The 16021-nt window shown below is 36.7% G+C and overlaps 2 protein-coding genes across 2 annotated transcripts; one reads left to right on the top strand and one right to left on the bottom strand.

The window, feature by feature from the left end:
* Positions 1 to 21: 21 nt before the first annotated feature.
* LOC111344766 (progestin and adipoQ receptor family member 3) lies at positions 22 to 5557 on the top strand. Its single transcript, XM_022952018.2, has 6 exons — positions 22 to 504; positions 2151 to 2313; positions 2619 to 2771; positions 3408 to 3605; positions 4089 to 4179; positions 5314 to 5557. The coding sequence occupies exons 1-6, from the start codon at positions 311 to 313 to the stop codon at positions 5490 to 5492; spliced, it is 978 nt and encodes a 325-aa protein (XP_022807753.1). The 5' UTR covers positions 22 to 310; the 3' UTR covers positions 5493 to 5557.
* LOC111344765 (flap endonuclease GEN) lies at positions 5143 to 15979 on the bottom strand. Its single transcript, XM_022952017.2, has 13 exons — positions 15312 to 15979; positions 14224 to 14313; positions 12536 to 12622; positions 12179 to 12227; positions 11451 to 11586; positions 10746 to 10814; positions 10038 to 10074; positions 9654 to 9737; positions 9205 to 9255; positions 8442 to 8518; positions 8170 to 8281; positions 7185 to 7260; positions 5143 to 7025 (listed from the first exon to the last, which is right to left on the bottom strand). Exons 1-13 carry the CDS (start codon positions 15687 to 15689, stop codon positions 5599 to 5601), a joined length of 2673 nt encoding a protein of 890 aa, XP_022807752.2. The 5' UTR covers positions 15690 to 15979; the 3' UTR covers positions 5143 to 5598.
* Positions 15980 to 16021: the final 42 nt, after the last annotated feature.

Genomic DNA, 16021 nt, shown 5'->3' with positions numbered 1-16021 from the left:
AACAGCGATGACTACGCCGGTAAACAGATCCGGCAAACATCGATAGTGACAGTAATCTTATTTCCGCGTACTGTGAATAAATGTGAAGGAATTTCGCCGGAACACCCCTTCAGATCCTGGTCACGTCGACAGGAAGTACAACTAAAGGCATCTGAACTCCAAGACAAGGACGCGTGACAAATGAAACACTCTCCAGAAAGCTGCAAGTAACTAAGGACTCTTTGACATTGACATTAAGATCTGATCTGATGTTGGTTGCACTCTACAGTGACACACTACAAATGAGAATCGGACATCGAGAACATTGAAGATGGCTGATCTCTCAAGCATTCAAATGGACTTAAACGAGAGAGGGTTTGAGAAAGATTTGGAAAGTCCTTTCCTTCTGGACTCGAAGGTTGTAAAATTGTACGACTACCACGATGTCCCGTACTTCCTAAGAGGAAATCCTTACGTTACGTCTGGTTACCGGGCCTTCTTATCGTTCAGAATGTGCGTCAAAAGGTAAGTAATCTGATTCAACTGCTTTCCTAGTGATTTTTCGTTAAAGTACATGACTCTTCTATTAAGTTGCGTTAGTGTTTGAAATTCCGGTACTTAAAACTGAAAAGCTGTTGAATGAAAGAAACGGCAGTTTAGGTGTTCCTCTTTGGACTTAGGAGGAATAGAGGGGTTTGAATCACAAATTAAGCCATTAATATATTACTAGGGAGAATAAAGGCATATTTAACATCACTGGTCTTTTCTTCTCAACTTTAAACTTACTTTCCTTTTCCTTTTGGCCATCTGGTTTCTTTTCTGAAGGGGGGTAAGGGCGATGGACTTTTTTCCCTTAGGTGTGGCTGCTTTTGTTGCTGGTGGGGGTTATTTTTTGACAGCATACATACTAGAACAAGTGTTCAATCAGAGGTGACCAGAATATTCATAAAAAAAAAAAAAGATTAACCTTGTTTCTTACTTTTCTTTCCCCCAATCATTAAACCTTAGGACTCACAAAAGTTTTAATTTCTTCTATTAATGAGAAAAACAAAACAAAGACGCGTCATTTAAGAATTGATTCCAGTCTGAGCTGCTCAAATGCAACAACCTCGAGCAGCCTAAAATGATTATTAATGTGTGACAATATATTATTATCCTTTTTTTCTGGGAGAGGGGGGGCCTCCATCATGGTTGGCGTTTGTTCTCCCTTTCTTGTGGCTCAATGTAAGCATGCTTGACGCTGGATTTCAAGGTCCAGGGAACAACCCTGGTGAGTGCCATTGTGTTGTGTTAATGGTGTCTTACTCTAGGGGGAGTATAAAATGATCAGGGATCACCTGCATTGGCTAGACTAGTTTCCTACAAATGAGCAGCCTGAAGATGCAGTTATTAAAACTATACTCCTTGTAATTTCATACAATCTCAAAGTGGGACTAGGTCAGTAACAGCTCTTCAGGGCTGGACACTAACTTTTCAACTTACTAGCCAAGTGGCCAGTGACAACCTAGATGTTAAAACAATTTCAGTTTGTTTACTAGCCAAACTGGCTAGTGGAAATTGAAAACCACTAGCCAAATCTGAATTTCTACTAGTCTGTGGCTAGTTGGTTACCGTTAGTGTTGAGCCCTGGCTCTACTTACTTTCACCCTTTCACCCAAAAGATTGATAGGCATCTAAATTCTCACAATAGTGTCACCCCTGAATCAAACCTCAGGGTTATGAGAATAAAGGAAATGATTGCAAACTCAAGAAACTCTTGATTGTCAGACAAATTCTCCTTGCAAGCACCATAGAGAATGGATTAGTAATGATAATATAAAATATTAATCTTAATATTTTATATTATCAGTATTGTATTTCTAATCTTTTAGGTAATTTTAATTACATAGGGTAGGGTAGTACATATATATATAGGGTCAACTATACAGGGCAGGATTGCATATTTTATGCGTTTTATGTATATTAGATTAGTTTAGTTTAGTTGTCCTTATTTAGTGGGAAACTGCTATTGATTTGACACATTAATAAAGTTTATTATTATTATTATTATTATTATTATTATTATAGAGAAAATTATAGAGAACTTGCATATTGATGTTATGGTGAAAGAGGGTTTAAATTCTGTAGTCATAAAATAACACTGACCTTTGAAATTTCTCTTCATTTTCTAGTCTCTTTGTAATGTCGAATGAGTCCATCAACATCTGGTCCCACTTACTTGGATTCTTGTATTTCTTTTACCTTCTCCTTGTTGATAACTTGGCCAGGATTCCAGAACACGATGGAACTTTTTCTGATCATGTGGTGTTCACTTGTTTACTTATTGGCTACATGGTAAGGAAGACATCTTGAAAGTGGATGAATTGAAAATTTCAAACAGTGTTACATCATTCTAGAGTCTTTTATCCAACTAAATAATACAGAAAATAATGGGTTTGTCTTGTTTCAAGTCAAGACGGTCCAATTTAAATTGTGTTGAGTATGGTGGTGTTGCCATATCAACTAATGTCCACACTCACTTAGCCCACAGAATCTTGAGGGCTGTTTGAACTTTTACAGAGCTGAGGCTTGCAACATTTGCATACCAAATGCTCATACATCCTTACTCCTGAACAGTGGCATGTTTTGTTCTTTTTCAGATTTGCATGTTCTTTTCTGCCATCTATCATTTATTCTGCTGTCACTCTGAGAGAGTTTTTCATCTTTGGTTGTCACTTGACTTGGCTGGCATCTCACTTGGTGTGTGCAGCTGCTATGTGCCTGCCATTTACTATGCATTTTATTGTCATGTGGTAAGGGATAAATTGTGTATCTTAGGATAATTATTTATGGTGGGGGGCCTTAATAAATTTTTCCCCCCTAAAGAGGGGGCTAGCTTGTAAGGGGAGGGGGACTTAATAGAGGATTTACGGCAAATACTTTAGTCAAACGTAAAATTCACCTAATATAATTTTTAGGCCAAAAGGATATCTAATCACATCTAAATATATATATATATATAACTTATTAACCAAGTGCAAGGGCTGTACTGGGAGAATATCGGCCTGACAGTACGGACCGAGGTCCATACAAAAAAGGCAGAAGGCCGATATTCTTCAAGTACGGTCCCGAGCAAGCTTGGTTAATAAGAGATTTATTATACGACTGAAGTTCAAAGGGACACAAGTGTGGTATCATTCGGGACAGTGCCCGGTCCAATACTGAGAGAATATTGACCGGCAATAGAGCATTTTGATTGATTGAGTTTAGTTATTGGCCCTCTGACTACCCGAGTTGTGTAATAATTACTGGTAATTCATACCTTGGTATAACGAAGTGTGAAGAAATTTATAAAACAATTTTTTTTGTATTAGTATTGGATAAGTCTAGACATTAGATGTGCTTCCTAAAATTCAATCAATACTCTTTACTTTGTATTTATTTTCTAGACTTGGCAAAGCATTTACCTGGGTGGTGCGATTCTTCTGACTTTAGTTTCATTAGCATTTCAATTTCATCCTTCTTTCTTGACCTCTCATTGGGCAAGTAGACGTCTTTTACTCTTCTGTAGCCTAGTGGCATATGGTGTGGTCCCAGCAATCCACTGGGTACTTCTGCTTGGAGGATGGAATGACTTCTCTGTGAGGGTAGGTGCACATTATTGGCAGTTTAAGGGGGCTAGTTCATGCTTCAGAACCTGCCTGGATGTTTTACCTTGAAGAGGATCGTAAGGGTTATAAATAATCGCAGAGCTGTAAAAAACTTTCACCAGCTATGGGAAACCTGTGCCCTAAATTATCAGGGATGAATCAACCAAAACACTATTAGATACTTTGATGTTTTAGATGCAGTTTGTTTGCAAATTCTCATGCTTAGGAGCTCTCCTTTCGAAATAAAGAAATCCACTCCAAGAATCAGTAAATTAAAATGCAGGTGGGGCAGTGATTTACGGTATTTTCAAGATGAAAGTCTGGATCATACTTTTAACAGTTTCCTCAAAGGATTAGCTATTAATCATTTATCTTAATGAATTAAAAATTATTAACTTTAAGTTACTTTTATTAGCTGATGTACATGATGCATAATGTCTTAAAATTTAATTTAATGATACATTTTAATTATTCTTTCAGCTCTTTGTTCCTAAAGTGGTTGTTATGTATTTGCTGGGAATTCTTGCTCTAGGATTTTATGCACTTAAAATACCAGAAAGATATTTCCCAGGTAGAGTAAATAATATGATTGTACATTAAAATTAAATACTTCAAAACCTGTCTTCAAAATGATTAAATTTAAATTGTTATTAGCTATTGCTATGATTCACTGAAGTGAAAGTAAATATGCATCACTTTCTTTAACTTTTGGGGTGAATAATTGTTGTCGGTGTAGATCACACAAGTTGGTCAAGTAATTACTGTCAAAAAAAATAGTTTTAAATCTTTCCACTCCAACATTAAAGTGGGTCTGTTCCACAGTTTTCTACACATTTCTTAAGACTAGTTGCTGACAAGGAGAATTTGTGTAGCAATCATAAACCATGTGAGCTATCTTTTAGTTGCTTATCATTTCCTTTAATATCATGACCTTAACATGTGATTTGGGGATGATATTGTTGGGAGAAATTAGATGCTGGTCAGTATAGAGGGTCCAAGGGTTAATATTTAATCTTGCCATACAGTGCTCGCTTGCAGTAAGTTACCGTATTTATCTGTGTATGGGTCAACCCCATGTATATTAGGCAACCTCCCATTTTCAAGGTCAAAAATCAGATTTTTCATAATTTCTAGTAAAGAAAAATTTAGACCGATAGAAATTTCCCAAATGGCTGATCTCTTGTTTCTGAGAATGTATTGAAAACACTTTGAATTAAAAAAAAAAAAAACTGCAGAGCAAAATGTGACCGTGTGCTGTGAAGTTTAGTAGCACTTGTTTAGATCACCATGATTCATACAGTGCTCACTTGCAGTAAGTTAACTCATCTTTCTCCTAGTATAACCTCCCCATAAAGTGTTTCATTTCTTTATGCCTTTCCTTTGGTGAGAGTGGCTCTGTCAGTTGGGCATAACACTTGAAAAAGAAATAATCAAATGAGAGAGCCCAAGTTTAGGAATAGCCCGAATGTACATGTCCATTTTCTGCCCGTTTTCCTAACCAGAATGTTCCTGATACAATTAAAAAGTTAGTAAATCAGGGTAATCAATTTTTAATGCCTTAATTCAAAATAAAGTCTTGATCATCTGCTTTTTCAAAACAAATGGGTCAGTTAGTCAATGGGAAACAGAACATTCAAGGGGAAAGGCCTAAGCATGCTAAGTAGTAATCATGAGAACCCATGACTCTTTTCTTTTCCTTTTGCAGGTAAACTGAACTATGTTGGATCCAGCCATCAATGGTGGCACCTTTTTATTGTATTAGCTTTTTACTGGTGGCACAGATCAAATCTCATTTATATGAAGTACAGATTGGAATATCAGTGTTTAACTAACACTGAACTTTCAACTTCTGACTCACCCTTTGAACTCAACATTCTCAAGTAGATAACTGAAAATAAGATATTTTAAATTCATGAATAATTAAAATTAAACTTGGTTTATTTTCAAAACCATTGTTAGAATTTTTTTTTGTGTCAAGAGACTTTTTCATTCAGTTCCATATATCATCTTTAACAGATGAAATTGAACGTAGACTGGCCAGCCTCTGTCCCCCACTCAGTTGCTTTACCAGTCGTTTTGATAGAGGAGCAGGCATGTAATCATCAAAGGGTGGATTAACATTTTCTTTCCCACACTTATCTCCTTGAACTTCTTCATATCCACCAGTCGAGTAAACATCAGAGAAACCATCAGAGCTCGCAGCTGTTTTGAATTTCTGATTCAAACTATGAGGTGTACTGATGAAACCATTATTTTCTGGCTTGAGTACTTTCCCTGTGTGTTCTGGTAGTTCTTTCTTGTTCCTCTTTGTGTTGTTGACATACTTCACCTTATCTTTACTTGAAAAAGTCATTGAATGATCACTCAACAACTCTTGCAAAATACCAGGCACACACTCATTAGTCCCAAAACCATCTTCCTCATGAAAATTGAGCTGATCTGTTTGGACTGAAAAATCTGAATTTGTACACTGGACTGACTTCTGTGGGCTTTTTGTCTCTGAGGACTCAGTGACAGAACCAGGCATTTCATTTCTTGATTTGAACTTGCTTATTCCAGCTCTTCCTTTCAGTGTTTTTGCCTTAGATTTTGAAAGCAACTGCTTCAAAGAACGTGATTTGATATCATCATTCTCCTCATCACTGGACCCAAAAATTTCAATTACATCAGTCTTACTTAAAACAGTCACTCCACTTAATGTCCTCACAATGTTTGCTGACCTACATGTATTAAATTTCTTTCCATGATCATTTCTATTTCTGGATTTAAAATCACTTAAAGTTTCAATTGCACTTTCTTGCTGTACTGTGTTTGCTTCACGTCTCTTCCCCAGATACTCGTGTGTTTTAACATCGGAATTCTTCTCGTCTGTTGTGTTATCATTCTTAATGGAAACATCAACACGATGATGATATGGGGACGTTGTTTGAACATCTTTTAACATAGAAGGATTTGATATCCCATAACTACCATCAACTCCATGCCCATATCCACAATCCAGATTACTGGTATATGGAGCTAATTCCCTCTGTACTGAATTGGAATGCCAAGGAAAATTTACATTGCACTCTTCAATGCTATCGTCATCATCCACATCATTGTCGTCATCATCCACATCATTGTCGTCATCATCATCATGGCATTCATCAGCATCACTATCAGAGCAACCACTATTGACAGACGCAGAGTTGATCATTGGTGGATGATGCAGCGAGTAACCATCGATTGTTGGGAGTACAGAGTCAATAACATCTTGCAGAGATTCATTAACTGAGACATCAGAATATAAACCTCTAGAATGACTTTCATTTTGTGGCATAGAACTTTGCACCCTTAAATCTTCAAGCTGCCTTGATAGGAACTCCATTTCATTGTCATGATTGTCTGAAGAGGAAACAGATGTAGTGGCTTTCTTCTCTGCAAAAACAAATGTGCACCAGCACACACATTAGATTCAGTCACAGGTAAAGCTTTGTTAGTTCAACAACTTATCTTAAAAAAAATATGTTATCCATTATCATGATTTCTCTTTGACAGAAATCCTACTTAATTATGAGGAATATTCCATCAACTTACTCGTTTTTTTGGACAGTTTTTCTGCCTCACTCTCTTGAAATTCTTCAACAACTTTGGGATATGCTTGGGTGAAAAGCTGAAAAAAATCAAGGTGAATATTATTTGGCATCTTAAATCAAGCTAAGGGCTACTGTCAATGGATTTTGTACCAATCAATCCATCCATCAATCAATCAATCAATCAATAATCTTTATTTATACACGATAAGTATTTAAAGCGACACTTCGCTTGTGGGGTCGTGTCTAAATAATTAAGTAAGATAACTAATGAATTTGAGAATAAATAGGATATACCCAGCTAAAATCATAGCGCTACTTACTACTTACAAGTCTAAAACGATAAAAACTTAAAATTTTAAAAAGCAAGGTGGTACTCTAATATCGTCTAATTATTAACACTAATTATACTTAAAGTCTTCCTCCCTTCTGGTTAATGTTTGAGGGGAGATACAGTCGTAATCAAGGTGTAGCAAAGCCTTAGATCGTCTTGCTATAATCGCATATTTCTTAACATTGTCTATATCGTCATTAAGTTGAGGAACCAACGTGTTCCAAACTATTGCTCCTCTACAAGCTACAGAGTTCCTCACGTAGTAGGTATTAAAACGAGTGACATCAATTTTCAGTTTCTTCCTAAATTGATATCGCTTGATGTTATCATTGTTCTTAATAAGAGCTGACATAGCGTCTGGAGTCAGGTTATTATGGATTTTATGCATAAGCTTAGCTAAGCTAATTTTATACATAAAGGCTAAAGGGGACCAATTAGCCTTTGTCATAACATCAGCATTAGACATCTCCCAAGGTAGCTCAAAGATAATTCTTGCAGCTCTACAATGCAGAGCTTCTAATGCCTTAAAACCTTCCTTATTTCTAAGACCTCCCCATACTGATATTCCATATAATTATGATCGACGGCATAATAACCAAACTCATTATGGCTAGAAATCCTTATAATCACACAATAAAGAAATAATTGGTGATACCTCTTTAGTCTCAATGGTCACAAAAGAAACTGGACATGTTTCTCCAAGTTCAAGGTTTTGCCATTCAACTTCAAAACAGTCAATCTTCTGTTGGACACGAGATTTTACAATCCTAAAATGCAAGATAAAGTACTAGTTTGGTGCAATGATCTCAATTTAATGATAAGCTTGCACACATCAAAACACGTGAGAGGTTTAAAGGAAAAGCATGTTCTGAGAAAATCAATATAGAATAAAGTTCAACCTTCCAGCCACTCCAACATTAGTTTTACCTTTCTGGTTGAACAAGTGTCTTTGTGTGATGCTCCAGTGATAATTTCATTTGCCAATAGGTGATTAATAAAAGAACCTAGAATAAAGCAATTTCTTTGAACTATTTCACTATAAATTAAAATTATTGTTCAAAAACGACCACATTTTGACCATTTCTCGCTCATTTTCAAGTTGAAAAGGTTAAAGTTTTTGCAGAATGTGCTTAAATACACGTCAGGGCTGTGGTCTAGCAGCACCCAGTGGCCCCTGGCGCCTTACTTTCGCTCTTGGGCGACTTGAGAATTTTAGTTTTTTCATATAAAAGCATATGCTAGGCACCCTGTATTTCAAAGTTTCAGAGCAGTGGGCTTTCTTCACATTTTCTTAGAGCACAGCCTTGATATGTACTCAGACAATTGTAAGAATGCTAATGAGATACAAAAAGTCAAAATGTTCACACAGAAACACTACCAAAAAAATTCCAGCATGAAAAATAAAAGAAAACACCAACTGAAGGTGTCTCGCAACAATATTAAAAGTGAAATAATAGCTTCACAGGGATCAAATCACTCTGTTTGTTCAGTTTTGGTTTGAGTTCACAAACAAAAAAAATTAAAAAAATCAAACAGTCAAGTTTGCTCAGACATTAATTTTTTTAAAAATAAGCTATCATTGACAAGCATTCTTCATTTGTATCATCATGGTAATATTCTTCATCATCCTTCCAAGTATGCAAATAAACCTGAAAATTAAAGTACTCTAAGATATGAAATTTAATGCAACCTTTTCTGTGGTATATTCCTCAGGCCATTGCAGGTGCTTGAGGCAGAATTCCTGAAAGAGTAGTAATTCCCTGACTTTAAGCGCACGCAAACTGGAAAATAATATTTGCTCATATGTTATGAACAAATTATATGAAATTAGAAAATAATAACTTCATGAACAGGTTGGGGAAAGGAAATCAACTGAAGATAACCTGGATGGGGATTTGTTTTTCCATAAAAAAGAAAGGCACAAAAAAATAAGGCAAAGAGAAATCAATTTGAAAATACAAAGTACTGAACACAGTAAAACAAAAAAAACACTTTTAGACATAAAGGAGTATTGCTTACTAGATAAAAACCACAGGCTATCTCTTTGAGGTTCTATTCAAAATATGATTCATACAAGGCTACTAAATTGCTAAGCTACACTATACATGTATGACTAAGTTCATTACAATTTACAATCACCTGCATTCCTTTTAGATCTGGATTGAAAATCTTTAAGGAAACCTGCTGGGGAACAACCTTTGGGGACAAAAATTCCTGAATAACCTAGTGACAACAGACCGAAAAAAGAGACAGAAACAGAGACAGTCAACAAGAAACCTACCATCTTATGATCCTATGCGAGGTGTTGATGAGGAGAGCTTCTAAAGTCAGAGATCATTTTCTATATTCTCATGACCTTAATGTGCAATTCAAAGGTGATATTATCAAGAGAAACCAGAAGCTAGTCACTCTGAGGCATAAACGTATTAATTACTGCCAGTTCTTCCTGATTGGGTTACTGATTTAGATAAACTTTTTAACTATTGTACAATACATGTCTCTTTAGTTAGTAGTTTATGTTACCTCTGGATGTGGGAAGTTCTTGTCTTTAAGAGCTTTGCTGTAAAATTAAAGTACTAGTGGTCACAAAATAGCTGTTAGAACAAAAAGGAGCTGTGGCAATTTTAAAGAAAAAATAACTTTTAGGCCATTTTTACATTTTTAAAGTTTTATGGTTGTATCTGGAGAGATTTATTTAGACAGGTCATTACATTTTGTTATGATTTGTTCAGAAACAAATGTTTGCCGATATTAAATAACATCCTCTACACCACCTTGTCCAAAGATAATATGCAAAAGCTTTAAAAAAGAATACAAACTCTTCCTACTTGGCAGGCAGACATCTTGAACAACTTTAACCTATCATAGAGCCCTATTTTACTATTTTAACTATTTAGTATAATTATGTGCTATCTCCTTAAGTGTATTTAACTTTCACCCATCTGTAACTGCTCTGTGGTAGTGGCCAACTCGAAAGCTTGGCTCCTTTGGCACTACACACTCTTTCCACTGCTTTGTGTAAATTCATGTATAGTTAGAACTCTCTTCTTTTTTTTTTTCTACATTTTCTCTTTCTCGTTGTTGTATTTTTAGTAGAATAAGTGTGAATAAAGAATGAAATGAAATGAAATGAAGAAAATAACAACATGAGGCTACATTCAGATGAGTTATTTACAGGGTTTGCCAACTGTTAGGAATTTTGTCACTTAGGGACTGTATCAAAATATTTACCATTTCACAAGCTTCTCCACGCTTGAAAGAATTTCATCTTGGTCCTCACCTTGTCTCCATTCATAGAACCTTAAATAAATCAATCCAGAGTTAACACAAGTAAATGAAAACTCTCTGAATATTCCATTGTTACATTATGGACTTATGCAGCTTTTAGTATAGTTGCTACACAACCAGTAGACACAAAAATGAAAACAGCCTAACAGTTGTATCATCTGCAAACTAGAGTTAAGGATGTCACGACTGCATTAGTGTCACTCTAAAAGAGCACAAATAGCTTTGGATACCAGAGGAGCAGATCATTGCAAGATGGCAGAATGTTAATCTTTTTGCTTTTAGAGCATGATTTTCCATTCAGTTTTAAGCCAAATATCAATTAAAACCCTTTTACTCCCAACATCTGATTGTTAATTCTCCTATCTAGTGAGAATTTGGTGTTTGATCAAGGTAACAACTTACTTAATAAGTTGTCAGTATTCTCATTACCTGTTTGCTGGATAATGAGTGGATGTTAGAGGGAGAAGTTAAATGTTAATCACCACTAAAAGTTAAAGGGTTAAACCTGTAGAATAAGAGCCCTTTTGAGGCAACTCACACTCTTATCAGCTAAAATATCGAGAGAGGACCATAAATAAACCACTACTGGCATTCATTGCAAAGTAAATAAGATCAGATTTTATTTAGCACCTAAAAAATTATTTTAACCTGTGAATTAGGTTTTCATGATCGACACTCTTAATAAGCTTCATGGCAATTTCCTTTCCAACTCCTGATACACCTTGTGGTAGGTAATCACATCCCAGAAGTATTCCAAGTGCAACCAGCTTCTGTCTGTTGAGATCTGAAACATAGCATAAAAGAGCTGCACATACAGATGTTTATTTTCCCATCTGTTGGAGATTGGAGTGAGGATGGCACAGAGCTAAAAGTACTAGCCTCCCACTGCAGTGGCCCTGATTCAGTTCCCAGAGCTGGCATCATGATTTGGGTTGAGTTTTTTCAGGGTTTCTTAATTGCTCAAAGGATTTTCTCAATACCCTACAGTTTTCTTCCCTCTACTGAAACTAACATTTGACCAGGAAACAGTGGACAAGGAGAGCCACCTTGTGGAATATCCATTGCCAAATTTCCATCATCATTACTACTGTTACCCCTGGTAGGCAATCCAAGCTAATAATTTTTACCAGTAAGTGTTGAACAAAAGTTTCCATAGAATGAAACATAATTATGTAAGGAGAATAAAAAACATTAATATTCAACAACACTTTATGGAGAGGAACTGTAATCTACTTAAGGCAAAAAAGTGAGTACTGGGATAAATTTCTTTGGTGAGCAGAGCTCACAAAAAAAGAAAAAAAAAAAGAGAAGAAAGAACAGTGGTGGACTTCTCTGGAAAACAAGAGGAAGGCAAACATACATGTAATATAACATACCTAGCTTGATTTCAATCTCTTCCATTTTGTAACATTCTACTGATGTATCCTGAACATTTAAACAAAAAAAAGCTGAATTAAGCACCTTAATGCTAGATCTTTTAAAGATGTACAAAGGTTTTGCCCTATTGCAAGTTTGCCCCCTACCACCCATGCAAGTTCACCCACACCTTTGCTAGATTGCCTCCAGATTTTTCAACTTGTTTTCTTACAGCAAAACACATTCTTTTTTAGTTTAGTTTCACTATGCCTGTTAAGGTTTTTCCCTAGAATGCAAAAACATCCCATATTTCTATTGCTCACAGTTTCCTGGTAAAATGACTGAATTATGTGGACCATAGTCTGAAGATGCCTTACCTTTCCACTGATACAAAAATTTCTGTACACAGTTCTGGCTCCATACAAAAATGCATCTCCATCATTGGTTATACACCCATCTACAATCTGTGAGTAAATTAATTATGTATGACATAAATTTTTTTGCTAAGCCAGAAGTTATTGAAAATCAGCCTCTTTAGATCAAACTTATCCAGTGTTAAGAAGATGCGTGTGCTTTGGGATTATGTAGGATAATAATATCATAAGCAAATCACGCGGACCACTTTATTTTTTGATGTGCGATTTTCTTAGAGAGAGTTGAAAGTTTTTTAGTTTATCGAGTAGTGGTTTGTTTTAACGGTAGTTATCGTTTACCGTGAGTCTACAGTTTTCTGTGTTGGAATTAAAGCATCTGTTTAGATTTTCCATTTCGCTTCTGAACATCCAGAATGAATCATATTCAAGCATTATATAAATTACAGTATAATTAGACAATATTTAGGTTTGACACCAAATTAAAGATAAGACGAAGTACAGTCAACTTTCCACTAAAGGACACTCACTTGTAAGGGGAAAGTTCTAATTACAAACACTTTAAATTCTTCTTTTTGCCTCCCACTCAAACCCTGTATTTACACATTCAAGGAAGCAAGCACTCTCTCATAAGATGTGGACACTTAAGAAGTGAGACTTGTATTTTTCTTTTGTTTCTGCTCTCTCGTAAGCCAACACCCCATGCATAGAATTGACCCTTGGTGATAAAAATTTATCTTGAATTTGCAAATTGACAGAAATATGAAGTTTGACAAAGCAACAGGACAGTGGGGATTGGTTTTTCAAAACTCCATTTGTCCTTGGGAAAGCAAGCTGTCCATTCCTTCGACACTAACATGAGTCTGACATAAGACTCTCTTATAAGCAGACATCCGCCCTATTTTTCTTTGGTGAATGCTTGAGGGAATAATTCTCGCAAGGGGACAGTTTGAGCTACTCAAATAATCAAGAGTGTCTGCTTATCAGAGAGCTAGTTGTAAATAATTGATCATTTATCTTATGATTCAGAGGAGATGTTACATTTTAGCTGTAGAGTCAAGTTATCAATGTAGGATCATGAAATTTCAATTACCATGATATTACAGCTTGTCTTTGTGACAAGTTTTCTCCGAGCGCCTTTGCCATTGACTGATGAAGAACACCAAACTAAAAGCAGTTAAATGATTGTAGCTCTCGTTTGAAAGCCTGACACTGTAACTGACAATAACTCTAAGACTGACCACATGCAGTCACCAATTTCTCCTTGCGTCATCACCAAGAACCACACAATAACATCACAAGAATAAAGGATAATTGATCACCAGCTGAAGAGGCTCTTGATTGTTAAACAAGCTCTCAAGGCTGTGCTCTAAGAAAAATTGAACGAAGCCCAGCGCTCTGAAACTGTGAAATCCAGGGTGCCCAGCATAGACTTTGTATGAAAAAACTAAAATTCCTGAGTCGCCCAAGAACAAAAGTAAGGCACCAGGGGCTACTGGGTGCAGCTAGACCACAGCCTTGAGTTCTCCTTGTGAGTATCATGGCAAATGTATAGAGAACAGTAAGGAGAATCTGCACGCTGATCATACTCAGCCAGGGTGTAACGGGTTAAATAAACATTCATTCATCATTGCCATGACGTAGATGAACTAACACATCTTTCACAACAAGAAGTAAAATATTTCCAAACCAACCTGATGTAGATCAAGCCAGGCACAAAGTGCTTCAGCTTCACCCTCACTCTCGAGGCATGGCACCCCTAACAGGCTCAACAGCTTGCGGCACTGAGTCAAAAAATATTTTTATAATTTACTTTTAAAAAATGCCAAGCAGTTGGGAACAATGTTAATTGGACTGAATGCCACAAAAAAAACAAAACAAAACAAAACAAAAACGAAAAAAAACAAAGTTGATGAACAGTTAATTGGCATTTGCTACTTGCCAGCTTTCAAGTATCAAATGTTATCAGGTAAACAGTGTGTTCAGAGTTATAAAAGCTGAAAGTTTCTAAAGAAACTCTGGTGCTACCAATTTAGAATTTCAACTTAGTTGATATAACCAACTTACCTTGTTCACAGTTATATCATGTATCCTAAGCAATTTCTTACACCTGACTTGTAAATTTAAAAACCTACAGGTACACTTCCTTATTCAAAGAGAGAGGGGCAGGGGTCATTGTGTGATATAGTGACCAGTGAATATACCACCTTAAAACCCCATGAACTAAGAATTGTTAGCTTTTGCTATATGTGAACCTCATGGTTCTCTATATGATTTTTCATGATGCCTTCTTTCTATTTTTAGTGTCTGTGAAACATGCACAAGACCCCTCCCCCCCCCCCCACCCTTAATCCCTCTTCAAACCAATTATAAACAATTATTAGATGAGGTTTTTGTGATATCCGGAATAATCAAGGTCGAGGTAAGTGTTATCTGCCGAAGCCGAAGGCTGAGGCTGATAACACTAACCGAGACCTTCAAAGGAGATTTGCAGTTCTTCTCAGGCATAGCCTGCAGAACCAGCTTCTTTTTTTGTTTTGTTTTTTTTTGTTTTTCGTTTTCAGGCGAACGGTACGGAGGCAAGCGCGAAGTACGGGTTAACATTTTTCGCGCTCTACCCCACGCGCGCGCCTCCGTCCGCCTGAAAACGCACAAAAATCACACCGGTTCTGCGGGCTATATCAGCCACAAAATAAGACACATTCGGACATAAAACAAAAACAAATCTTTTCAAAAAATGTAAACTTAAAAAAAAAAAAAAAAGAGATGATCATTATCTTACCTCTCTAACCCAGTTCGCAAACTGCGATCGACCGACACGAGCTCCCGAGCCAGCGCTGGATTTAGCAGATTTCTTGACCTTCCCGAACTGCCCGCCATCTCTCGCTTGAACTCGCTTCGCGATTGCATCCCATTTCACTTCAGGTGGTTTTCCATCCACGACAAACACCAACTTGACTCCAATTCGTATCAATTGAAGCAATCGGAAGAAAAGATTTCTCAGGTGCGGTTTATTCACGTTGTGTTTCAAACCTTTTGCGCACTGAGCTTCGCAAATCCATCCACTTAAGTCCACACAAAGCTTCTTGTTGCGGAGGGCAGAGAGGTTTTCTTTTCTCTTAGCCGGTTCTAAAATACCCCAGAGATTATTCACGCCCATCTAAGAATGTTTCACCGAGTTCTTAGCCAACCTCCCGCCATTTTGCTGATCATTAATTGGAACCCAGGTTTCCTTGGTTTAGAGAGGTCTTTTTCCTTTCCAATTCCTTCTCGTCCACCTCCGGTTTGGAAAAGCTACCGAAGAGGTAACGTTTAGGCCAATCCATGCCAGGGAGACGCAATGCTGGGTTTGCTTTCTGTTCAAAAAGCGCGGGTTGAAAATGAATTGCGCCAGACCTGCGAACCAGAATTCTATAACTTTTTTGGTTCTTTTCAAAACTTCTAATCATTGTATCCCTAGCCAGCATAGCAACGTTGTAGCCATTTGAGCAT

Source organism: Stylophora pistillata, chromosome 3 (assembly GCF_964205215.1).
Source record: "Stylophora pistillata chromosome 3, jaStyPist1.2, whole genome shotgun sequence".
Classification (NCBI taxonomy): Eukaryota; Metazoa; Cnidaria; class Anthozoa; order Scleractinia; family Pocilloporidae; genus Stylophora; species Stylophora pistillata.
The sequence above is the reverse complement of the archived record's forward strand: the minus strand, read 5'-3'. Positions and strand labels throughout refer to the sequence as shown.